General features: G+C 51.4%; 2 protein-coding genes across 4 annotated transcripts in view; one reads left to right on the top strand and one right to left on the bottom strand.

Annotated features, from left to right (window-relative positions):
* The window catches only part of ALDH1B1 (aldehyde dehydrogenase 1 family member B1), a 316,919-nt gene extending 311,528 nt beyond the window's left edge, over nucleotides 1–5,391 (bottom strand). The window contains exons 1-2 of one of the 3 annotated variants that reach the window (XR_188146.4): nucleotides 5,317–5,381; nucleotides 287–532 (exon numbers count right to left, since the gene is read on the bottom strand). The gene's annotated coding sequence lies outside the window, so the exon portion shown is untranslated. Of the gene's footprint in view, nucleotides 1–286; nucleotides 533–5,312 lie in introns of all 3 variants that reach the window. The other 2 variants (XR_011649429.1, XM_071216872.1) reach the window with 2 other exon arrangements.
* Nucleotides 5,392–5,507: 116 nt separating this feature from the next.
* Nucleotides 5,508–24,940, top strand: part of SHB (SH2 domain containing adaptor protein B) — a 124,299-nt gene continuing 104,866 nt past the window's right edge. The window contains 2 exon segments of the mRNA XM_058302099.2: nucleotides 5,508–5,860; nucleotides 5,862–6,770. Coding sequence (XP_058158082.1) covers nucleotides 5,798–5,860; nucleotides 5,862–6,770 — 972 coding nt within the window. The 5' untranslated portion in view covers nucleotides 5,508–5,797.

Here is a 24,940-nt window from a genome sequence, read left to right as displayed (position 1 = left end):
GAGGCAGCTGTAAGCGAGAGCCCCTTAACTGGGCAAGACCAGGACAAGTGGGATTTGGCACAGGCAAACAACAGGCAAAGCATGTTGGGAGAGGCCCACTTAATTCGCAGAGACACTTGGAATTAGTTATAAATTCTCTGGGAAGAGATCAAGGCAGTGGCATAAACAGCTCAATTAAACTGTCGGCTCAATGCTCAATGCACAGTAATGGGCAAAACACAGTCTTTAATCTAGATATAGAGGATTATCTTCCGACCTGTAATGAGATTCCTAAGATCAGTTGTACCTGATGTGGAGAGAACAACGGAGCGGCTCAGTGACCCGATGCCAGCCTGCATGTCGACAGACCCTGGCCTGGATGCCACGCTCTTCCTGGAGCCTCCTCCGCCTTCTGGGAAGACCGGGATGAATCACTTCCACTTAGAAGACAGCAACTGGGAACAGAATCTCAGGACGCATCTGCTTCAGAAACAGCACGAGGCTGAGCGCCCCCACCTCCAAGCCACAGCTAAGAACGGTCATCTTGCCCAATCTGGAACAGATAGAGAGTCAATCTTCAGCTCTTAGCTGTTTTAACTTCCATGATCTCAACTACTCATATTCACTCATTCATTCAACAAATTATTTATGGTGTGCCTATGATGGGTCAGGCATTGTTCTGAACACTGGGGACAGAACAGTGACAGAAGAGCAAAGATCACTTGCCCTGTGGAGTTCACATTGTGGGGTGAGTTGAACTAGAAAAACAAGTAAAATACAAGAAAGAGTGATGCTCAGAAAAATAAAACAGAGAAGAAAGAGAGTGTTGATGCAGACTGCAATTCTAGAAGGGATGTCCAGGGAAAGCCTTGCTGAGAACAAGACATTTAAATAAAGACTTGAAGGAAGTAAAGGGCAAGCCAGGGGGAAAACTGAAGGAAAAGCAGTCAGGTAGAGGAAACAGCAGTGCAAAGGCCCCGAGGCCCCAAGGACTCCTGCCTGGAGAATTCCAGGAAAAGCAAGGAGGTGGTGTGGCTGGAGCAGGATGAGAGTGGGGAGGGCAGGCGAGGAGGTCAGCAGTTTAAGGAGCCAGCTCATGGAGGGCCGTGTGGGCCACTGGAGGGATTTGGCATTAGGGACATGGGGATTGAATAGGGAATTTGAGAGGAGGACAAAATCAGATTCAAGTTTAATAGGCTCACTGGCTGCCATGTGGAAGCAGGGAAATGGGTTAGAGACTCCTGCGGTAACCCAGAAGAGAGAGGGTGGAGACTTGGAGCAGTGTGGGAGCAGCGGAGAGGGCAAGAAGTGGTCAGATTCTCCATGGACCTTGCTGATGGGGTGCACGAAATGAATGAAAAAAGGGGTCAAGGATGCCTAAGGTTTTTGTTTCATAGCCACTAAATACTAAGGACTCCCAAATCTGTGCATCCAGTCCAGACCCCGGCCCTGCACTTCACATCTGTTTATACAATTCAATCCTTAAACACAATGTGGCTAGTGCCCAGCTCACCATCTTCCCAAAATACCTCTTTTCTTTCCTCCAATATCACCCCTCTCTGGGAAGGCGCTGATCACATTCACCAAGAGGCCCAAAGTCAGAGAACTTATGTCATGCAGCATCCACCCCTAACATGGCTTAACACTCTTCCACTACTCCACTGTGACTTGTTCATCCTACAAATACGTACTGAGTGCCTACTGTCACTGGGTTATTCTAGGTATCATTTTCTGGTCCTTTAATATTCTTTTAACCGTTCTGCCTATTTTTTGTTTCTCGGCATGGATTTCATCCTCCATGAATTCCATGGAGGCTTTCCAAATGATCTTTACAAAATGCAGAAATAATCTGGTTACTTCCTTGCTCACAGACCCTCAATAGCTCCCCATTGCCTACAAGAATGAAGTTCCACTCCCCTTTGTCTGGCATGCAAAACTCTTCCTGTCGGGGCAGAGCCTATCTGTCTACCCTTACTTGCCATTTCATGCCCTCACAAATGCTCAGCTACCCACACTTCACTTAAACCAGACCACTCACCATTGCCAAGTGGGCCCCCACATGTTCCTGCTTCTATGCCCTTACTAATGTTGGCCGCTCTGCCTGGAATCCCTCTGCTACATTTCCCAGGTCCAAATGCTACTGATTCATCAAGGCCTAGCCCAGACAGCACCTCCTCTACAAAACCCCTGTGATCTACCACCTTCAAAACGAAACTCCCTTCTCCCTGGCCCCAGAGCACTACGTACCTGTTCTGTTCTGGATTGCTCATGCTTTGCCTGGTACAATTCTTGGTGTGAGACCTGCTACCCAGACAGGGAACTGACTTTAACACGTGATGGACCTAAATGAATGTTTCCTAAAAGGAGGAGACGAGTCTGTAGGTGGATGGCACCATTGTTCCAGGCCTCTACCACTGGCATAGCCTTCTTCCACATATCAGAAGGAGGTGCAGAGAAAGGAGCTGCCAGGTCTCTGCCTTGGGGAGTTGTCAGTCTAAAGTAGGAAGTGGAGAACAGAGCAGAACCAGGGACAGGGATGTATTCAGCCTTTCCTTCCAATAAGATACTATCGCAGGCGGTGGGGGGGCGGGAACATAAAACTCGAAAATGCCAAGAGGAATGGGCATAGTTAACAAAATGGCATGGTGTTGGGTTTGCGATGTCAAGAGACTGGGTTCTGATCCCTTCGCTGGTCCCAGACTTCCCTCTGTAAAGAGGATGGCTGGATCTCTGCCGGGAGAGAGTAGCCATGGTAAGGTGGGGCTTACAATGAGAATGACCTTGGCTTTCAGATGTTCTATTTGGACCTCTCTTTCATGCAGGATAATTAAGTGCTTATACAGCATAGGAGCAATTTAAAGAGTAATTTGAGATATTTATGTCTAAAGATACCCAAAATAAATATCTTAACATCTTACTCTTTATGGGGCTCTGCTCCATTTCCTACAAGTTCCCCTCTTCCCAAATCATTTGACACAATTGTTTCTCCACCATCTTCCTCAGGAAGCTTTTATATTTCATTTTTCAATGATTATTTCTGCTTCTAAGTCTTGTAAGGTTTGGCTCTACTAATTCCCAAAGGAAAACATTCATGTGGTTTTTTGCCTGCTTGAAGTAAACACCACCTTAGGCTAGTTACCCCATCTGTAAACTGGGAATAACACCGGATTGCAGGGACGCTGGGGAGGGTTAATTATATACAGAGCGTTTGGAGGTTGAGCAGATACCCTAGTGCTTTGGAAGGTCTTGGCATAATGCTATAGCATTACAATAATTCTGGCTTGCAAATTATAACCTAGCAGAGGCATCACATGGGCAAGTGGGTCTGACCCCATGTCCTGCTGCAAGTGAAATGGAAAAAATAAGTTGTGAACTTTAACTTCTCTTCCTAAATCTTTGGAAAAGGCAGAGATACTCTTCCACGTGCAGCCCACATACAGGGAACAGGCTTCTAGATCCTGGAGAGGACTTTCTTGTCCCAGGGGGCTTGGCCTGTTGCTAGGATCTGGCTGCTCCTCTTTCAAGAGACTGGCAGCAGAGATCAGAAGGGAAGAAGCAGATTTGTGGCTGATTGAAAGGTGGGGCTTACTGTGAGAATGCCCTTGGCTTTCAGGTTTTCTATTTGGGCCTCTCTTCCATGCAGGATAATTAAGTGCTTACACAGCAGAGGAGCAATTTAAAGAGTAATTTGAGATATTTATGTCTAAAGATACCCAAAATAAATATCTTAGTTCAGGTCAACTTCTGGATCTTCCCACTATTTCCTCAGATACATCAAACACAAACACCCACAGGCACCTTCGATGATTTCTTGTGAAATGCTAAGTAAGTAGATCTCAGGCAATGAAGGGGCTGTGTGGGGGTCACGGAGAGAGTTTGGAAATCCAATTGGCCCTTAGAGAATGACAGTCCAATCTTACCAAAGAGGGAAAAGACAAACAGCTTGATCCTGAAGCCCATTCCACTGCATCACAGTATGTGGTTGAGTGGACAGTGCACAGGCTTTAGAGTAAGACCCAGGTTAGAGTCCTGGTTCTGCCATTCCCCCAGTGATCTCCAACAAGGTTGTCAGTGGGTTACAGAGGGAAGAGGCAACAGTCCGTAGGGCCCTTCTTGGCCTTACTGCCTGCCCAAACAGGTTCCACTCTTCTTGCAAGCTACAGGAAAAAAGAGAACCCCCGAAAGCCCAGCTGACATCTATACGATACAGGTGGCAAATGTAGATTATTCGTGATTCAGGCCATGATTTTAATAAATCAGCATTCTTATAGAACGTCTCAGTTCTCAGCTACCCAGACCTTGGGTTAAGCTATTATCCTGGGGCTCGCGGAGCCCAATTCAAGGGAGCAGGTTCTAGCGGCAGCAACCTCGCTTTCCTGCAGCTCCAGTGTTTCAATTCCCAGCATGCCGCCTCGCCTCGGTGCAGACCCCAGATAAAGTTACTCCGAGCAAGCTACGCCCCTCCTTCGGCCTGTTTCCTTATTTTTTTTTAATGTTACATTAAAAAAATATGAGGTCCCCAAATACTCCTTATTTTTGATTAATAATCGAAGGATCGCCTGAAGTTGCAAAGAGCAGATTCGTGAAAATGACATCACTGTGTCGGCCCAGACCAGGGAACGGGCCCCCACGCCCACCTGTGTGATTTTCCTCTGGGTCTCAAGCTTCTCCGTCTGTAAAATGAGGGCCCTGAGTTACATGGAGCCTTGCCAGCTCCCACCAACCTTGATCTCAAACGCTCCCACAGCTCGTTCTGCCAGGTTGGCAGCGAACAGGGTTAAAGCCACGACTTCCTTAGAGGTGAAAAGCTAAGCAAACATTCCGACCTCCCCTAAACCTCGCTCTCGGATTGGAGCCGGGTCGGGTCCCCGCCGCCCATCCCAGCTGCATCCTTCATCTGCAATGCTAATACACTCGTTAGCATAAAAATTCCGCTGAAGACCCGGTGCTCGCCGGTTGAACTGAAGTCTCGGTTCCTTTAAAGGTGAATGGGAACCGGCGTCCTGTACCTAAGGGCACTCGGCCGCGCGTTTCCTCCGCGCCGGCAGCGCCGTAGGCTGCGGAAATGTCCCGTGTTAATCCACTCCCGCACCCCACCTCCCACAGCAGAGAGGTCGCCGGGGACCGCGGACAGTCTAGGCCTCTGCGCGCTGCCAGCTCAGCCTGGCAACCTCTTGCCCGAGGCGGCGGAGGGCCGCGAGCCAGGCCGGGTGGGCCGCGCCAGCTGCGCCGCGGGACCCCTGCGTACTCAGGCACCCTCGGGGGTTGGCGCCGCGGCGGCCGCAGGAGGCGGCGCGTGCTGAGGAGGAGGGGCACGCCCGCCAGCCACCCACCTACCAGCCCGGCGCCCGGGGAGCGGGGCCCGAGGCGAGGTCCTGCGGCCTCGCTCGTGGGGGTGCGCGGGGCGGAGCCTGCGGGCGGGCCTGGAGGCGGGGCGCGAGCGGGCCCGCGGAGGGCGGGGCGGCGGGCGGGCTCTGGCGGCCCGGGTGTCACACACGCGGCGGCTCGGGAGGCGGCGGCAGCGCCGGCGGCGGCAGCAGGCGCCGCTGGGACGGGCACGGGCGCGCGGGCGCCGTTGCCTCCCTCGACGCTCGCTCGCTCGCTCCACCGCCCGCCTGCCCGCCGGCTGCTGGGGGAAGGAAGAAGAGGGGCCGCGGACGCCGACAAGTTCCCGCAGGAGCCGCGGAACGCGGCGGAGCCGGAGGCTGCGTCTCGGACCCGGCAGGAGCGGAGCGCGCGGCGGGCCACCCGGCCAGAGAGTCCGCGCCGGAGGGCGCTGGGACCTTCCGCTCTCCGCGGGACCGCGGACTGGGACCCCATGAAACTGGCCCGCGGGGGGCGCGAGATCCGAAGCCTCAGCGGCGCGCGGCGGAGGCGCGGGGAGGCTCTGTAGCTGCCGGAGCCGGGGAGCTGCCGGCAGGAGGCGGCGACGAGAACTTGAACTTGGCGTCTTTAGCGGGCGCCCCGGACGCCCCCCGCCGGGGCCGGGGCGCCGAGGGGCCTGGGCGGCAGCGCTGTCCCCCGGATGGCCGCGGCGGCGGACGGGGCTCCCGCGCCGCGGCCCTAGGCGGCCTCTCGCCATGGCCAAGTGGCTGAACAAGTACTTCAGCTTGGGCAACAGCAAGACCAAGAGTCCCCCGCAGCCGCCGCGGCCCGACTACCGCGAGCAGCGGCGCCGGGGCGAGCGGCCCTCGCAGCACCCCCAGGCCATACCGCAGGCCCCCGCCTCGGCGTCCTGCGGCCCGGCCGCCGCCTCCTGCTTCTCGGCCTCGTCGGGCTCGCTGCCGGACGACAGCGGCAGCACGAGCGACCTCATCCGCGCCTACCGCGCGCAGAAGGAGCGCGACTTCGAGGACCCCTACAACGGGCCCGGCTCGTCGCTGCGCAAACTGCGCGCCATGTGCCGCCTGGACTACTGCGGTGGCGGTGGGGAACCCGGCGGGGGCCAGCGCGCCTTCTCGGCCTCGTCCGCGTCGGGTGCAGCGGGCTGCTGCTGTGCCTCGTCCGGCGCGGGCGCCGCTGCGTCCTCGTCCTCGTCCTCCGGCTCCCCGCACCTCTACCGCAGCAGCAGTGAACGGCGGCCCGCCACGCCGGCCGAGGTGCGCTACATCTCTCCCAAGCACCGCCTCATCAAGGTGGAGAGCGCCGCTTGCGGGGGCGCGGGAGACTCTCCGGGGGGCGCCTGTTCCGGCGGCCGCACCTGGAGCCCGACGGCCTGTGGAGGCAAGAAACTGCTCAACAAGTGCGCCGCTTCGGCCGCGGAGGAGAGCGGGGCGGGCAAGAAGGACAAGGTAAGGCGCTCCTCGGCCTCACCCTGAGGTTTTAGAGCCACTGTGTACACGGGGAAACCGAGGCACTGTTCTGGTTCCGACTGTGTATATTACCTTTGGGCTAGGACCCTCCGGGCTGCCCTGTGCTTTTCCCCGGTCATCGGCCATTTGACAATGTTCTGTTTCGCTGCTGCTCCTGAACGCTCCTTCTCCGCGTCCAGAGCCGGGTGCCCGCTTGGGAAGCAGCGGGTGCAGGAGTGCCCTGCCCAGCCTTGCCCCAGGAGAACACCCAGACAGCTCTCCCAGCGCCGGAGAAGTATATAGTCTTGGAGAGGAAGAGTAGTCATGGACTTAAAACATTTACTCTAGACTTGCTCATCTTCCTCCCCCCACCCCCCGCACGCACACTCTAGAGGGGGAAACTGAGGTCCAGAACTGGAAAGGCACTCGCCCGAAATTACACAGCATTATTGGTGGCAGATCCGGACTGGGTGTCAGTAAAAGAGTATATGTAAATCCCTCTAAACGCCCTGCCCTACCCCACCCTCCCCCGCGCCAGGTTTCCAAATCTGGGCGGCCTTTTGTGCCGGCGCTGCACTGGGAACCCCCACGCGTGCTTTTCCGGTTGAAACTGCACTGCCTCCTAGAGCACTAGGCTTCTGACGGAGGGGATCCGCGTATCGGGCGGGGCTGGAGGGGGACCCAGCCCCAATTCCTCGCCTTCTTCCTTCTTGACGCCCCCCCCCCAAAGGTATCTGGCCATCTTGACACCCTCCCTTTGAAGCAGGCCAGATAATTATAGCCAGACTTGGCCCCCTCCTCCTCCTCTTTCTCCTTCACACTCCCGTGACGCCCTCCCTTCCCCCATAAAATAATACTTGTTCTGTCTACTTCTGGTGGAGGGCAGTGTTTTGATTAAATCAGGGCCCAGTGGGAGAGCTCCATCCTGTAGGCAGTGCCTTGCGCTGGCTGTCAGGCCACTGCCCCTCTTGTTCTCCCTCCTCTAACCCCCCTTCCTCCCACAGGTAAACTTTTGCCCAGGCTTTGGGCTGGGGGAGACTGATAAAGAGCCTGAGTTCCTTTCAGGACTGGATGTCCAGACAGGAGGGAGACAGGCTCCTACCTGCCAGCTGGTGTTTGAAAAGAGATCTTTTTTTGTTTGATTGCCATGACAGGGGAGTAAAAGGATGCTTCTTTAATTTTTCTGCCCAGCCCCTCCCCCATGTCCCAAGGGTATATCCGTTCCCCTGCTTGGTCTGCCATGGGTAGGGTGGGCATTCTGTGGAGTATCCCAGCTTTCCCTGTGGGTAGTTTCAGGACACACCCCGGAAGCATGGACTCTGGGCTCCCTAAGCTCCCCAGATGCCGCACCTAGATGGCAAGGAGCTGAGAGCCTGGTGGCTGCCCCCGGAGCTGCCCGGGGGAAAGGAGTAAGGCTTCCGCAGGGAGCCACCGGGTTGGTGGGCTTAGGGTTGTACTGGGAAGGAAACCCGGAGGTTTCTGTGGCCTTGTGTGTGGCCCAAGCTTGGCTCGGTGTGGACTGGGAGAAGCTGGGGTTCTAGGGTATGGAAGGCCCGGTGCAGGTCTCCCAAGAGGTTCCCTCGGTGGGCAGATCTCCATTTCCTCACAGCCTGTTTCTGCCTCCTCACCAAAGGTTTCTTTTATAGCTTTTAAAACTTCAGTAAACGTTTTTTCCCAATTAAAAATATTAAGACTGTGCCCAGTACTGAGGGATAATGTACTGTGTTTTATAGCTGGAATGTCAAGTGTGTTTAAAGCTTGGCTGCCTTCCCTCACCACATATTTCTTGTGGGTCTTCTCCATGCGCTCCTGAGCTGAGGTCTGCTGGGGATGCTGTGACAGAGGCTGCTATGCAGGGTGCCGGATGCTGTGATGGGGCCTGTGTTTCAGGAGGGCCGAGGAGGCGTGGTGATTGGACAGGGGCACGGGAACCACCTGGAGAGGAGCCCCTGGTGCTTTAGGGACCTGAGGCTGGAACTGAGGGGTTAGAGTTGGGCAGGGCCCCAGAGGAGCGGTGGGGCCCAGGCCAGGGAAGACCTTGTAAGCTAAGCGCGCTGGGGGCCATTGGAGGGATTTAGCTGCTAGGGTGATGGGATCAGATACGGTTTTCAGAAGAGCTCTCTCTGGGCTACATTTCACTTACTAGGTTGTAATTTTGAGCCCTTTGATCTTTTGAGATGTTGTCCTTCTTTCAGAGACTTGAGGGGTTGTGGTTATCGGATGTTCTTTCTAACAGAAGGAGGGGCGCAGCCAGGGGGTACAGCAGGATGTTCTAGCGCAGTGGTTCTCAACTTTTGGCACACCTGGAAGACTGGTTGAAAAAAAAATTGCTGTGACTCATCCCCAGAGTTTTCATTCAGGAAGTCTCAAGTGAGACCTGAGAATTTGCATTTCTATTAACTTCGCAGGTGATGCTTTAGCAGCTGATCCCGGGACCACACTTGGCAAACCACTGTTCTAAGGCAACAATGGCTTCTCCTTAACCTGCCGTCTGGGTCTTCTGGTCGGAGCTGCTTTGGGATGCAGACTGTGGATGAGCTCATCTCTGCCACTGTATGGGGGAGGGGGATCTCCTGATCCTGGGCCAACACCCACCCCATTCCTGGTGAAAGGAGGCAGCCTGGTTTTTACATTATTTCCAGCCAGCTGGATTCTGGAAGGTTGGGCATACTGTAGATCCATCCCCAAACACCCCAGAACTTTCCTCCTACTCCTCACTCGTAGATCCAGGAAAAGCCATGTTTGGCACCCCACTTAGTGTCAGGCCCAGCTTCCTTTTATCAGTCGTTAGGGAGTAGGATAAGAGCCCAGGTCTATTGAATGCCAGGCCCTGTGCTGGGTTCTTGCCATACCTTCAGCATCTGGGCTTGTTTTTAACACCGAGCCTCTGTTGAGAGGTCATGTGCTGTGCAGCAGGAGTTGTTGGTCCACATAACCTTTCACTGCTTCCAGTGCCACCACCCACTATGGCTTATCTTTGGGGGCTCCCTCCTGCCTCCCGCTGTCACTCACTCAGGCAGACACCTGTTCTCCCGGATGAGTCCTGGGGTGTGCGTACTTGGTCACCCCCCTCTCCCCCAGCATCCAGTCTTGGGCATCTTCCCTTTTAGAATCATTTGGAAGAGGGACTGTGTTTTAGTGTGCTAGTTTCTTCCCTAACATAACACTAACTTCAATTTAGCCAACTTTCACCCAGCACTTACTTTGTGGTCAGAGATGTCATGGCACAGGGCTGAACTAGGAGGAGGTAATCAAGGCTTCAGAGGACTTGTTAGTAATCTCTGGCCTGAGCCTCTCACTTTCTGAAGGAGATGGACACATTGTATTTTAACTATTTGTTTCACAGTGGGTTTGTCATGGGGACTCTGGGGAGGCCTTCACCCAGGAGGTGGCTTTTGAGTTGGGCCTACAGGCAGAAGTGGAATTTCCATGCAAGGGAAGAGGTGATTACAAGCTAAGGGAACGCTTATGTGTCAGTGCTCTGTGTGTGTGTGTGTGTGTACACAAGTATAAAACCTCAGTGGAGGGTTCTTGGAAACCAGAGCTTTCTTGCAGTGGGTCTTTGTGGGGTCAGGGAATGGGCAATGATGCTCGAGGCCTTCAAGATTGGTGAGCCAGGGAAGGAAAAGGCTCAGAGTCAAGGCTGGGGAGCATTCCAGGCTGTAAACAGCTGCTAAAATCTATGGGAGATGGGCTTGGAGTTAGGGGACAATTGCCCTACAGTCCAGCTGTGAGAGATGGTGAGGGCCTGAGCTCCTGCAAAGAGAAAATGAAACTGCAGTAGTGTTATTCCTTCAAATGATTTATAAATAAAATAATGATGACAAAAGAGGCCAATTATTTGATAGGTTTTGCACAGCCAAACAGGTCTCATCTAGTTATGTTTCCTACTGAAGTCTTGTTTCTTTTGTCCTAATTAAGTAAATGTTTCCACCACAACTGAGAAAACTCAAGATGCATTGTGACATCAGTTTCCTGAGTTTTAAATACATGCTAATGTGTACTTTATATTTTGTCAGCATCCACAGAGTTGAGTAAAATAACACGTTTCCCATAGTTAAGAAATAAATATCATGCCTAACTTTTTTTTCTTTCTTTTTTTTTTAAACATTCCACAAACTGTTTCTGAGCTGCTTGCTAAACAGAATTCAGAGAGAAATAAGTGGTGACCATCTTTCCAAGAAGGAAGCTTCTTAATTTGTAGTTGAATACCAGCTTCTCATGGTCTAGCAGGGGAGACAATATTGCAACCTGGAGAATACCAGACCGGAAATGTGTGCAAAGTTCTGAGAGGGCCTTAACTCTTCCTGCAAGTCAGAGAGGGCTTTCGAGGAAAGGTGACATTGGAGCTGACACTGGAAGGATGAGTGGGAATTCCCCAGGCAGGCAAGTGGGGAGGAGGGGACAAAGCAGCTTGTGCCAAGGCCTGGAGGTTTGAAGGAGAATGGTTGACGGTTCATCAGGGCAGGTGTAGCAGGAAGTTGCAGAGGGTGGCTGGAGTCCACCAAGGAAGAGGAAAGTATCTCTTTCATGGGCCTGGTAGGGGAGTTGCAACTTATCTTTGGTCCTTTCCATATAAAATATTTGATGTAGGTAAGGCTTGATTGAAGCCAGGGGCAAATATGAGTTGTTAGTCATTTCCATTTGATTAATCACCACGTTCTGCAGTTCTTAAAAAAAGAAAAAGAAAAAGAAAAAAGATGAGTCAAACGGTAGTTATGAATTGTCCTCTGGGACACTTTCCCCTTTGAAAGTCTTTCTCTTGAAAGTTGTGTGAGAGAAATGCTAAATATCAAAATCAGTTTTCCCATTGATTCTCCAGAAAAGACATATTTTCTGTAGGCTTCATGCTAATCACTTCATGCATCATTTAATCCTTATAACTACCATGGAAGAGGCTTGGCTACTGTATCAGTTAGCTATTGCTGCATAACACATCACCCTAAACCTCAGTGGTTTTAAACCAGGGATTAGAAAACCTTTCCTAAAGGTTCAGGTAGTAAATACTTTAGGCTTGCTGGTCTTAGGGTCTCTGCCACAACTATTCAAAAGAGCAATAAACAGTACATAAATGAATGGGCTTGGTTGTGTTCCAATAAAACTTTATTTACAAAAACAGGAGGTTAGCTTGCAGGCTGTAGTTTGCTGAGCACTGCTTTAAGTGGTAAGCCTTTGTTATTTTCCTTGAGTCTGCGGGTCAGCAAGTATTTTTCTGCTCTTGCTCAGCTCACCCATGCTTCTGCAGTCAGTAAGGGATGGGTAGACCACTGCTGATGCTACATGTTTGAGGTCACTGGTTTGGGATGGTCTTGCTTGGGACAATTCACCTTTATTCCAAGTGGTCTCTTATCCTTTGGCAGGCTAGCCCAGGCTTATTCGCATGATGGTGGCAGAGTTCCAAGAAAGAGCAGAAACTTGTAAGGTTTCCTTTTTGCTGCATTCTGGTGACAGAAAGCAAGTCACAAGGCCAGCCAAGATTCAAGGAAGTGGGAGGAGCTGCGGAGTCCCCTGGCTAAGGGCAGGGATACAGCCAAGCCATTAATTGGAACCATCAGTGCTATCCATCTACTGCAGGTATTATTACCCCATTTTACGGATGAAGAAACTGAGGCATGGAGAGGTTAATGACCTGCCTAACTTTAAACAGCTACCAAGTGAGGGGGCCAGGATTCACACTTGTGCAGTCTGAGTTCAAAGCCTATGTGCTTTTGGCCAATTTGTTCCACTCTTTTCCAGGATTTAGATGGAGATAGTAGGGTGCTGATCATCACTGACGTGTGCCTTCTCCTCTCCTGTGTTCAATTATCCTCTTCCTGCTTGCCTCTACTGTAATCCCCCCTTTCAGTCTGGGCTTTACTAGGACCCAGAAGCGGCCCCAGAGCCGTCTCTTCTCTCTCCCTTCCCCATCTGCCTCTGAGTTCCATAAATGAGATCTTATTGCAGCATTTGAGTTATTTTACAGAAAATTTCTATAGAATACAGTTGGCGCATCCTAAGGGACAGCTGCGCAAAACTTGTATCTTTTAACTGTCACGGCTTCCCTTTCTAAAGCCAACTGGTCCTTTCCTCCAGGCATTGCAGAGGCTGTGTGTGCTCTGATCTAAGAAAAAACCAATTACTACCTTGGCCCTTATCAAGGAGGAACTTACGTTTCCGTAAAGGAGATCAGGTGACCGCCCTCTCTAATCTGACAATCTCAGAACATGACTGATTACCCCAGGACTTAACCCCCAAGACTTGACCCTGTCTCCCCACCCCCACCCCCAAAGCATTTCTGACCCATAAAATTGGCTTTAAAAGGCAAATCCGAAACAGGTGTGGCTTCCTCTTTCGGTCCTCGAGCAAAGCTGAACTTGCCCTTGGTCAAGCCTTGCCCTGGTTCATGTTGCTTGGAGCTGACTTTTCTATCTTAGGCTGGGGAAACTCTGAGAGGTAGCAGGGAGGGATGGGGGCCGGCTTAACCCTAGAAAATAAATAGGGATTTGTGGCTTTCAAGCAAAGAGCTGGGATGCTGACTGGCTTTTGGAGGCTTGGTGGTGTCGATGTGGGGTTTCCCGCAGGGTGGAGAAGGCACTGGTCCCTGCCTTCTGACCTCGCACCTTCCCTTCTGCTGGTGTTGACTGAGGAATTGCTATATGCAGGTCGCTGTCAGGAGCCTTGGGGATACAGGGAGGAGACGTGGTATGGGTAAGTCCCTGCCCACAGGGAAAGAGTACAAGGCTGGAACACGGCATGAGCTGTAATGGCAGAATTTACCTCTAAACACACAAAGTGCTGTGGAGGGGCACAGAGCCATGCTGGAGCTGGCACAGAGGCTGTTCTGGTAGGGACCTCGATTCCACGGAGTCTGAGGAGAAACCAAGTGAGGAGGAGGCTCGTTTCAACTAAGGAAAACGGAAGAGACTTCTTGAGAGAGGCGGCACTTGAAGAAAGAAAAATGTCAATTGAATTAAGGTGCTTTCCACAAAAGTAATATTAGCTGACACTTCTATTGCAGAAACTCTGAGCCAGGCACTGCTCTCTATACGTTATAGGTGTTAACTCCATCCTTCTCACCGCACAGTACTTTGAGGTAGGTGCTACTGTTATTCCCATTTTACATATGAGAAAACCAAGGCACAGAGGTTAAGTAACTTGTCTAAGGTCACACAGCCAGTAAGTGGCAGAGATGAGATTTGAACTCAGATCCAGAGTCTGCATCCTTAACCATTATGCCATACTACCTCATTATGCTGTAACTAATTTGATTCTCACAGCCACACTTTGTGAAGGTGCTGGAATCCCCATTTTACAGTGGAGAAGTGGAGGCTCATGATGAGAAATGGACTCTGCCCCGGGGCTGCCAGGGTGGTGTGGAGGTGGCTTGGCTGAGGCTCGAGTCCACGGGAAGGGTGACAGTCTGATTGATTTCCGTTTCGTTCCATGTTTTGATTCAGAAATGCTTTACTGAGACCGTTAAGGAGCAGTGACTGAGGGACCTTGCTTCCACAATGGAATTTTCCTTCTCTTCCTGTTTGGTATTTTCCAGTAATATTTCTATTAATGTTTCACTTTCAGAGGTACTAACTTCCTGACAGTTGGAGCTTTCTCAACTGCTGAGCCAGGAAGAACTGAATTTTCCTCTAAATCATTTAGTTCCTTTCTGTTTTCTCCACGGGGAGCTCTCTCTGGTTTTCCCATTATGCTGTGGAGGAAGGATTTTGGAGGTGGGTCCAAGGGCTGGAGAGAGAATTAGTCAGAGCTCTGGGGGATGACTCAGGTCCAGTATTTTCCAAGCAATGCTTACGAGTAATGGTCAGAAAGGACTTCCCGAGGCCAGTGAGGGGAGCAGTGGCTTGACGGGGGCAGGGGGTGGATACCACTGGCCTGTGGCCAGGTCTTGACTTACAGGCTGCACCCGGAAAGCCCATGCCAAGGCCTTTCTCTTTATTCATCCATTTGCTCATTCAACAAATATTGTCGAGAGATTACTATTGTTCGGTCAGGTGCTGAGGACACAGCAGTGAGCAAAAAGATGAAAATCCCTGCTCTCTTGAGCTTGCCCTCTGAGGAAAGGAGTGAAGCAAGTACAGTGCGGCAAGGTTAAGGATGATGGCGAAAGGTGGAGCAGGATGCAGGGGTCTGGGTTTGGGATGGGGGCCTGAAGGGTGTGAGGACGGGAACCACACTGTTCTCCAAGAGAAGAGCCTTCTAGGCGGAGGGAAAAGCCAGGGCAAATACCTGCGGCAGGGGCGTTCCTGCGTTGGTTCAAGGAATGTTCCAGAGATCAGCATGACTGAGCGGAGAAGGTCAGAAGAGCTGGAGCAGACCGTGTAGGGCCTTGACAGTGTCCGGGTCTTTGACTTGAGGTCTGAGTGCGGTGGGAAGCCAGAGGGGCTTCTGAGCAGAGGAGTGGCATGACCCGACTTGGGTTTAAGGAGATCGCTCTGGCTGCGTGGTGGAGAATCGACTGGAGGGGACAAGTGAGAAAGTGGGGAGAGCAGCTGGTGGGGGAGGGGGAACCCGCACCACCTGAACCAGGGTGTTAGCAGTGGGTGGCAAGAAGAGGTTGCACTGGACGTGTGAAGGGAAGCCAGCAGGTGCTCCTGCCAGATAGGGTGTGAGGTGGGAGCCCAGGACAGGAGTCAAGGTTGATGCCAAGGTTTTGGCCTCAGCAGCTGGAGGGTGAGTTGCCATTAGGCATTGTGGAGAAATAGAGGCACAGCTGTGATCCAGCTGATGGAGCTGGTTTAGCAGCCGAGTCCTAAGTCCTGGAATACGCAGCCCTGGAGGAACCCCGAGAAGACGTGGATGGGCTTGTGCCTGGGACTGGGGCGGGGGAGGTGGGTCCAGATGAGGCCCCCGCGGAGTCCCGGGCAGAAGGGATCCTATCCCTGGTGACAGATTGACGGGGAGCCCTGCCATGTGCACAGGTGCAGTCAGGAGCGAGGCTGCAGGGGCTCGCTGTGAAGGCTCGCCTTCAGGGGAGGGATGGCCCCTGCACGAGAAGCCGTTGGTTGTGTTGCGTGCCTGTGTGGGGCCGCAGGACGGTAAAGATGAGCGTTAAGTCTCTACCGGAACACACTCTAGGGACAGGGTTGGAGCCTGCGCTGTTTTGCTCAGCGGGGCATTTCCTTGTTGACCACTTGTGGTTGTTGGAAGAGTTCTCCCTTATACGCGGTTGGCGGCGACTCAGGTTACTGGGAGGAGGCAAGCAGAGGGTATGAGGAATGGAGCGTCTGGCTTTCCAGGCCGCGACTGATTTCTGAAAGGGAAAAGGACCAGGAGGTTCTTCACAGTGGAGCTTCTTTGTTTTGCTGGACGTGCTCGTCCAGAAAGTCAGCTAGCCCCATAAACCCACACATGCCGTCTGGGGCCAGGTGGCCTCCTTGGGTTGCTCGGCCCTACCTGTCCTTCCGTGTCAGGGCACTTTCCTTCCCCAGAAAGGGGCGGGCTTGGACTTGGAGGTACTGCCTCAAAGTTTATCTCTGTGATAACTGCCCCCTCCTTAACAAAATTAAAGTCTGTGTGGTGTAGAAGAAAGATAAGCAAAACAAAAACTAACCCTATTCTATAATCCAAAGAAACACCATTAATATTCTACTGTTTGACTATCTAACCTTTTTAAAAATGCATATACATTTTCCTTCTACAAAAATTGAGTCATAGTATGTGTATCTTTTTTTCCATTTTCCCTTAAAGACTTGGCCAGATGGCTACATTATTTTAGACAGTCGTAGTTTAAGGGCTGCACAGTGTATTTAGGCTCTTCTGAGCTTTCACTAATTCAATAGTGCTGTAATGAACACCTTTGTAGGTAATTCTTTGCATAGATGTATGATTGTTTCCCTGGGATTGATTCTGTGATGGAGAATTGTTGGGCCAGAAGGTACAATTTGGGGTACTGCTTTCAAGTCATGTTGTAAAAAGATCCTTCAGGTTTATGCCTGTTTTACCCTTCTCTCACTACTGTAATTTCATTTAATTTGCAATTTCTTGGATTACTGATATGCATGTTCCTTAATGTTTTCTGTTTCTTTTCTGCAGTTGTTTGTTTACTGTCTTCTGTCCACCTTTTCCCACTGCAAGCTGTCTTTTAATTGATTTGTAAGAATTCTTTGTGGATTAAGAATGGCAACCCTTCAATGCCATATGGGTTGCAGAATGTTGTTGTTTGTTTTTTAAGATTTATTTCTTTCCCCTTCTCCTCCATTGTCTACTCTCTGTGTCCATTAGCTGTGTATTCTTCTGCGTCAGCTCTCCGTGTGTGTGGTGCCACTCCCGGGCGGGCTGCACTTTTTTCATGTGGAGTGGCTCTCCTTGAGGTGCGCATTTCTTGCATATGGGGCTCCCCTATGCAGGGGACACCCCTGCGTGGCACGGTTCTCCTTGCGCGCAACAGCCCTGCACATGGGCCAGCTCACCACACAGGTCAGGAGGCCCTGGGTATAGAACCCTGGACCCTCCTTTTGGTAGGCGGATGCTCTATCAGTTGGAACCACACCTGCTTCCCAGAATGTTTTTTACTTGTTTATAATCTGCCTTATGGTTCTGTGACTGGTGGTGGTTGTTGCTTAAAAGAATTTTTTCCTGTTGTTGAATCAGTCTCAACGAGTTCTGAGTGTGCTGCTTAGAAAAGTCTTCCTTACCCCCCAATATTTTCTTCTATATTCTTAATTTTCTAATAATGATAGTTTTGTTGTTGCTGCATTTTACATTGAAATTTTAATCTGCCTGGAGTTTGATTTCATGGTGTGGCATAGGGTTATGAGTTAATTTTCCTGAATGGCCTGTGTTTGGGGACTTCCTCTCCTCTTCTTGATCTCGATCTGTCTGTATTTCTTCAGGTGCCTTTTTTAACTTTTTAAGGAGGTACTGGGGATTGAACCCAGGACCTCATACCTGGGAGGGAGGTGCTCAATCGCCAATCTACATCCCCACCTCAGGTGCCCTTTTGGACTTAAATGTTTTGACTACATCTCAGCCTGACTGTGTTTAGGTCTTGTCAGCTATTACTGGTGAAGCCTTGTCTTTATAAAATGACACCTTTCATCTACAGCTATCCATGCACTTATTATTATACATTCACCCTCCTGACATCAGAGAGAAGCAACTAGGTATTAGCACTTCATCCTTGGATGCCAGACCTGACCGGATGGGTGGGATGTGACTAGGAAGGCCTCCGCTTGTGTTTAGGGGAGTCTGCTACCCCCTTGGATCGTGGGGCCAGGCCGGCTAGAGGTATTGGGATAACCAGCTTCCGCGGTCTGCCCTTCCATGTGACTTATCCAAGTGTGTCTGTTTCAGCTTTCATGTATTGCAGTGATTTTTTAATTGAGAAAGGGAAGATCGGGTATTTAGAAATCAGAGGTCTCAGGAGGGGGACTGTGAATGGTCGCAAGTGGCTGAAGTAGAAGCCTTGAGAAGACGTGAAGGAGGAGATGCTGTAACAGGAGATGGGCTGGGGGTCAAGGCCTTAGAGGGCCACAGAATTTGGACTTTATTCTTTAGATAATGAGGAGTCATCAGGGACGACTGGGCAAGAGAGTGAGGGGTCAGATCTGCGCTTTAGGAAACCCGAGTGCTCGCTTGTTAGAGGACGGGTGGGGAGGCCTGAGCTGAGCCTGGAGGTGGGAATCCTGGTCAGGGGGCAGAACGCCAGGTGCTTTAGGCAGAGGCAGCGAGGGCCTGACCCCAGGCTGCGTCCTTAAGCTGCTCTCAGGTGACATTAGCCATGTGCGGGACATTGACGGAGCACTTGTCAGAGGGATGGCAGAGATGGCCTCTGTGGGAGTTTCTAAGTGAGGGATTTTCGGTAGGTGAAACAAAACAATACATGAAGGTCATACATTCTTGTATCTCTCCCAAATTTTTCTTTTAAAACACATTCAAGAAAGGAAATCAGGATTTCCTTTGTTGGAAGAGGCCTGGCTTCCTTAGAAGATCCATATATTTGAATTTCAAAGGCCCATTTTGAATGTGAAATCTAGGGTTACCTTGCATTCACAATCTAAAAATGAGAGACAAGTGAGTTAGATTGTCATTATCAAGTCTATGCCTGTACCTGTTAGGAGGGTGATGCGTTTACTCGTTGGTTCTTTAGTAGTAAAAGGGAAGCTTCCTCGTTGCAGAATGAAAAGCTGCTTGAGTGCTTTTGCTGAAATACGGTGACAGTTCCCTGAGTCAATCTAGGGTTGGACCGTCAAGGCTTTGACACGTGTTACAGGTGGACCCCAAATCTGATAAGGCCAGAGACCCACGGGATATGACATGGGGATCGTAGCAGGGAAAAACACCAGCCTAAGGGCACCAGAGCAGCACAGGGGCAGTGGAAGGAGCGCTCTGCTCGGGGTTAGTCTGCGTTCAAGTTAAGGATCTGTGACCTTGGCAAGTTGACCTCTCTGTGACCGGTTTCCCATCTTTAAAATGAGGGCATCCATCCCTATCATGAGGTCAGGTGAGAAGGCAGCTGTGGAAGGACTTTAAAAATCAGAATTGCCGTAAAAATGTCCTAGACTTGGCTCCAGGTCAGGAGTGACAAAAAAACACTGAAAGAGCAACCTGAAGATGCTTAAAGCTTGCTACTGTGACCCAGCAAATACTACACCTAGGAATTTCTCCTAAGGATAGAGTGGAAAACGTCATGATGATTTGGTTCCAAGTCACCTACAACACTGGGGAAGAAGAAAATAACAACAACTGGAAAATACCTAAATATCCAACATGGGAAGTGTTCAAGTGTTGTGCAGTGGAAAGGATTGCACCAACAAAAGCTGGGGACCGCAGAACAGCAAAGAGAAAAAAAGCTCATTACTTAATCCTTTTTTTGGAAGCAGGATATAAGAAAACTGTGAATGTTTGAAATTTCTCCATACCTCATTCCCTCATGCATGTGTAGGAAAAAGGCTGGAAGGAAATACAGAACAAATGTGAAGAGTAGAATATTTTTCATGTTTTAGGAACAAGCACATATTATTTACTTTATCACAAAGGTAAATTAAAAAAAAAAAAAAGCCGTCCCTAACCCAAAGTGAAGGGGAACAAGAAAGTGAGGAAATGTAATATAGGCTGTCTGCCCCCCAACCGAGTTCTTGCCTGGCTGTGAGTTGTTGAACTTCAAAGCCAGGGCTGAGTGTCTCATTGTATTGGAATGTAGGAGATGAGGCTCACAGGAAGTGGTGACATGCCCTTTGTTACATAAGCTCACCCAGCCTGCTGGCTTGCTCATCGTGCCAGCATTGGCCCTTGGCACTTGGACATCACAGGTCTGTATCCGTGGCCACGGAGCTGGCCTGGGCAGAGGTCTGTGATCGGAACCACACCGCCCAGTCCCAGGAAGCTGCAACACGCCCTCTCTTGCTTCACTCCTTCCGGCGTGTTGGGCTCTTCCATGAAAGGTTAAAGCACCGACTGGAGGGATTTACTGGCGTTCCATGTCCATTCCCGCCCCGTGGAGGTGTGGGGATTTTCCCTGACCTCTTTGGGAGAAATCTGTCTTGGCTGTCTCCCAAAGCAAAAGCAATCTGCTCTTTATCTGCGCCAGTTTCTCAGTTCACCCCCATTTGTCCCGTGTTTACAACTGTGGTCCTGCCCAAGGAGTTGGCCACCAAGAAGAGGGTGGGAATGTTGCTATCCCAAAGGCAGATTGCAGTTTTTCCCCTCTGTTAACTTCCCGGTAGGAGGCAGGCAGGAGGACAGTGCCTTGCACATGACAGGAGCCGAGCGAAGCATGCAGTCATGAAGTTTCCCGTGTGGAAGGGCATGTGTGTGCATGTGGGCAGGGCTGGTGGAATACTGCAATTAGTATCTCACCCTCGTGCCTGAGGTCATTGACTACTTTTTATGGAGAGCACCCACTCCTTGCTATACTCCGCTGGGTGCTTTAGCTATCTCACTTCATTAGAATCCTCACAGGAAACTCTGCAAGGAAGGTGTTCTATTTTTTTATATAGGAGACTGAGACCCAGAGAAGTCAGGGGACGTGCCAAGGCCTGCCCGACTCCATTCTCTGTTTTATTGGCATGCCTGTCTTACCTGGATACTAGGGACTCCTTGAAAACATGGGTTCTTTTCTGATGGACCCCCCACAACTCCTGGCATAGAACCTGGTCAAGTCTGGGTAATTGAGCCTTGAAGGTCTGGCTCCACCACTCAGTAGCACTGTGACTTTGGGGCAAGTACTGTCCCTCTCCGGGCCATAGTGTCCCCATTTGCAAAGTGACCAGATGTTCTTCTCTATTACCTGATCCTGTCTTTTCCAAAGTCTCTTTGACCAGCCCCAGCCCATAGTAACCACCCGCAGGCCCACAGGTTCCTGTGGAATGTGGCTGGTCTTGTAAGAGGCAGTCACACAGGAGATGAAGCGCAAAAGCAGCCAAGAGTTTTATCATCAGGAGGCCAAGGCCCAGACACGAGATGACTGTTGTCCCCAATTAATGAGACACGAGAAATAAAGTTGCACAACTTTGTAATGAAACCACATCTCTCACCACAATTTCAATCCATCCAGGGTTTAAGGCATGGATCCGGCCCCACAGGCTTGCACGTTTCATTCCCTGGCATGATCACCCACCTTTTCACCAGAATTGGTTTGGAAGATACTTGGTCAGCTTCCAGAAATGAAGCCTACTCCTGGAGGATGTAAGATTTCCCTATCCCAAGATGCTCAAAGAAATGTGTGGCCTCTTCTGGGGGTCCTACTCAGAGAAGAGCCCATGGGGGCTCCCAGGGTGACCACGTGGAAGGGGCACGGTGTTGTTGCATGTGTCTGTTCTAATGTGTCTAAGACAAGGGTCAGCAACCTTTTCCTATAAAGGGCCAGATAATAAATATTTCAGACTTGGCAGGCAACAAGGTCTCTGTTGCAACTACTAATTCTGCCTCTGTGAAAGCAGCCATGGGTAATATGTGAGTCCAACTGTGTTCCAATAAATCTTTATTTACAGAAACAGAGCTTAGCTGACCCCTGGTCTAAAACATTGGGATACCTCTTTGTAGGCGCAGCCCATGTTGACTTGTTCTCTCCGTGTTTCCATGTAAGGAACCCTCCCTTCCTGGGTTTCTTGCAAGCTGTCTCTGGCCCAGACATACTAGATATTTGATCGAAGCTTCTTTGCACAGAAGGTGACCACATTCTCATTGTCAAAAAGTGTGTGTCTTTTAAAAATGCATCGTTTTTTTTTTCCTCTGGTAATTGCAATACCCTGTGTAGGCTCCCTTGTATAATCTGGTTCATTATAAGGATGTAAGAGATCGATATTTTGCCAAATTGCTTATTGTTGTGGCTGTTTCAACTGCTGTCAGAAGAAAAATCCCATACTTGATCTCCCATGTTAATTGAGTCTTGACCTTTCTGGTCCATCCTTCATCTTCTGTCCTCTAAAAGTAACTCTGGACTTGTCATTACTTAAATACCCCTCTTGGTTTCAATAATATCCAGACTCTAGCATGACGTTCAAGCTGACCCTTACCTTTGTATAAGGCTTCCTGTACTCCATTGCTTCTCTGCCAGCCGGCTAGAAACCAGTTGCCTTCTGCCAGGATGCCAACTGTATACATGTGCCTCTGTGTCTCCAATATACCACACCAAACACTTTGTCCTCTTTGTCCTTGCATGTCCAGCTCAGCTGTCATGCCATTGAGGAGGCTTCCTGATCTCCCTCCCTTCCTTTCTCCAGGACACGTGTCCATGCCGCCACTGTAGGAGTGTTCAGATATGCCATCATGCCTGAGCCCGTTGTCCCTCTGGGCCCAGCCTCCTGGAGAGCTGGAATCAGCCCCTGCACCTCACACAGGGCCTGGCCCAGGGTGGGCCCAGGAGCGCTTGCCAAATAGGTGACCTCAGAGAGATTGGTTGAGGGAGGGCCTGGTATGCTCAAACTCTTGAGAGTCCCCAAACCTCCGGTGAATTCAGGATAGGAAAGCACCTATAACCTTAGCACCCATGGGAGCATCCAGATTGTAGACACCTGGTGGGCCTCCAATGGGTTAAGTGGCCTGTGGTGCCTGCCCTTCTGTTTGGGGAGAGTCTGGGGCAGGTGGGCAGGTAGGCACCTGGGGAGAACAGCTTCCTCAACTGAGCACCTCCTGTATGCAAAGCTCTGGGCTAGAGCTTTGTGATCTGTATAGGGTTCAGTGTGAGTGGGACTTAAGGATCCTAGCACGCGGTAGATGGTCCAGGAATATTTTATGAATGAACAAATGAAGTAAACTAGGAGGAGACTTTTCTGGAAGGATTTATTGTGGCCAGATGGAAGGAGCTCGAATACCACACTCAGCTAATTGAGCCTTTGCCCCATAGGCAGTGGGGACGCAAGGACAGGTTTGTGCAGGGAGGGACGTCCGCACAACATGTGTCGTGCTCACCCCATTATTTGCTCTTTCCGGTGGAGCTGAGATGCCAGATAATGAGGTGTTGCGCTGCACAAAGCGCTTCCTTGTGCCGGAGAGAGGCAGGGCAGGCCTTGAAGCCAGCTGGCCACCGGCCTCTCCTCCCTGTAATTCATGTGCAGCGGCAGGTTGGAGTGGGCTGTCTGGCAGAGCCAGGGCTCACCCGCCTCTGCTGGTCGCTGCCTCAGCTTGCTGGCTCCAGCGGAGGGCTGTGGCCCTGACGTGTGGCCTGTCCCTCTGTGCTTTTCCTGCTGCCAGCGCGTTCTGGGAGGATGAAAGGCGGCTGGCCCGGCTTCCCAGGACTTGCTGACTTAGTCGTTGGTTCCTGTGGTGGTTGGGTGGGATACCGCTGACCATTGATTTCCTCCCCCCTCCCCTACTACCTTCATTCCAGCTCGGGTGACCTTGGGACTCTCCCATCCAGAGGCCTCTGGCTCCACAGCTAAGTGGTTTTGCCCCCTCAGCCCCCAGAGACGCTGTCAGGGAGGTTGCAATGTACTGCTTTCAGGTTGGGAAATGACAGGTGAGATGTCAGGCCCTAGAACCTAAGCACACAGAACAGTCACCTGTTTAGAGGGTGCTTTAGCAGTTAGTTCCCTGTGAGCTGACTGGGCAAGTCCCCAGCACTGGCACAGCGGAGAGTGCAGAGGAGGGGCCCTCTAGGGTGGCGCAGTGAAGCTGGGGGCAGAGTGGTGTATAAAGGCGTTGCGCTGACCCCCCCGAAGCTGACAGTAGGACGGGGCGTCTGATTGGCTGATGCTGGGGAGGGAGCTCCAGGCAGGCTCCTTGGGGGAGGTGGGGATGGCTTTCAGTCTGCCTGAAATGTGCCTGGGGACACAGTTTGGACCAAATCATGGAAGCGGACCTGTACGGGTTGGGTGTGGTGGGAAAGGTGCCGGCTGGAGCTCAGTTGGGAAGGAGGGGCTGTGGGTAGGGTCTGGAAGGGGAGGGGGGCGGTCTGAGCGTCTGAGGGCTGCTGCTCCAAGACCTGGCCTGGCTGTGAGGTTCCATCATGCATCATGGATCTGAGGGGCCCCCGAGAAAACCCAGGGCCTGGCCTGGTGAACGGTGGACATTTGGCAGGTATGACAGGAAATAACAGGAATTCAGCTTCCAGGCTGGGCCGGGGAGCCCCAGGAAAGCCCACGCTTGGCCAGGCTGGAAACGGGCCCCTGCTCTTCCGGTGTGGCATCTGCTTCCTCAGCCCAGCCTTCGTAGAGCCAGCGGAGAAGATGGCAGTGCCTCTCCCATGGAGGCAGGTCCCTCCCAATACTCCCAGCTGAAGGTGGAGGCTGCGGGGGACCACTCACATAAGCACTTTACAGTTTCCTTTGGGCCCTCAGATTGGCATTGTTTCAGCTGCTCCAGAACGCAGACAGAGCCAGGAGGCAGACAGAGTGGGGATTTCCAATGCCCATTTTAGGAATGGAGAAGGGAATTACACAAAATCCCATAACTCAGGGAGCACCTGAACGGGCTTCCCCACTCCCAAACCAGTGTATTACTCACGGCGCAGCACTGCCCCTCAGCAATTAAAGGGCATGTGCACATTCGGTAGGTGCAGTGTGCAGCAAAACGAAAACTGGATTCACTGACTCACATTAGCTTCCTCCTGTGTGCCAGGTGCTACGCCAAGCGCTTCTTGACGTCATTCTCAACTAAGACAACCCTTGTGGTAGGGACTTTTGTGGTCTCCGGCCCAGAGGGTTTAAGTGACGTACTTGGGTGACCCAGCACAGGACGGACATGGCATTTGCTCCCAGGCGATCTATGCCAGGGCCTGCACTCTCCACCTGGACGTC

Source organism: Dasypus novemcinctus, chromosome 8 (genome assembly GCF_030445035.2).
Source record: "Dasypus novemcinctus isolate mDasNov1 chromosome 8, mDasNov1.1.hap2, whole genome shotgun sequence".
Classification (NCBI taxonomy): domain Eukaryota; kingdom Metazoa; phylum Chordata; class Mammalia; order Cingulata; family Dasypodidae; genus Dasypus; species Dasypus novemcinctus.
The sequence above is the reverse complement of the archived record's forward strand: the minus strand, read 5'-3'. Positions and strand labels throughout refer to the sequence as shown.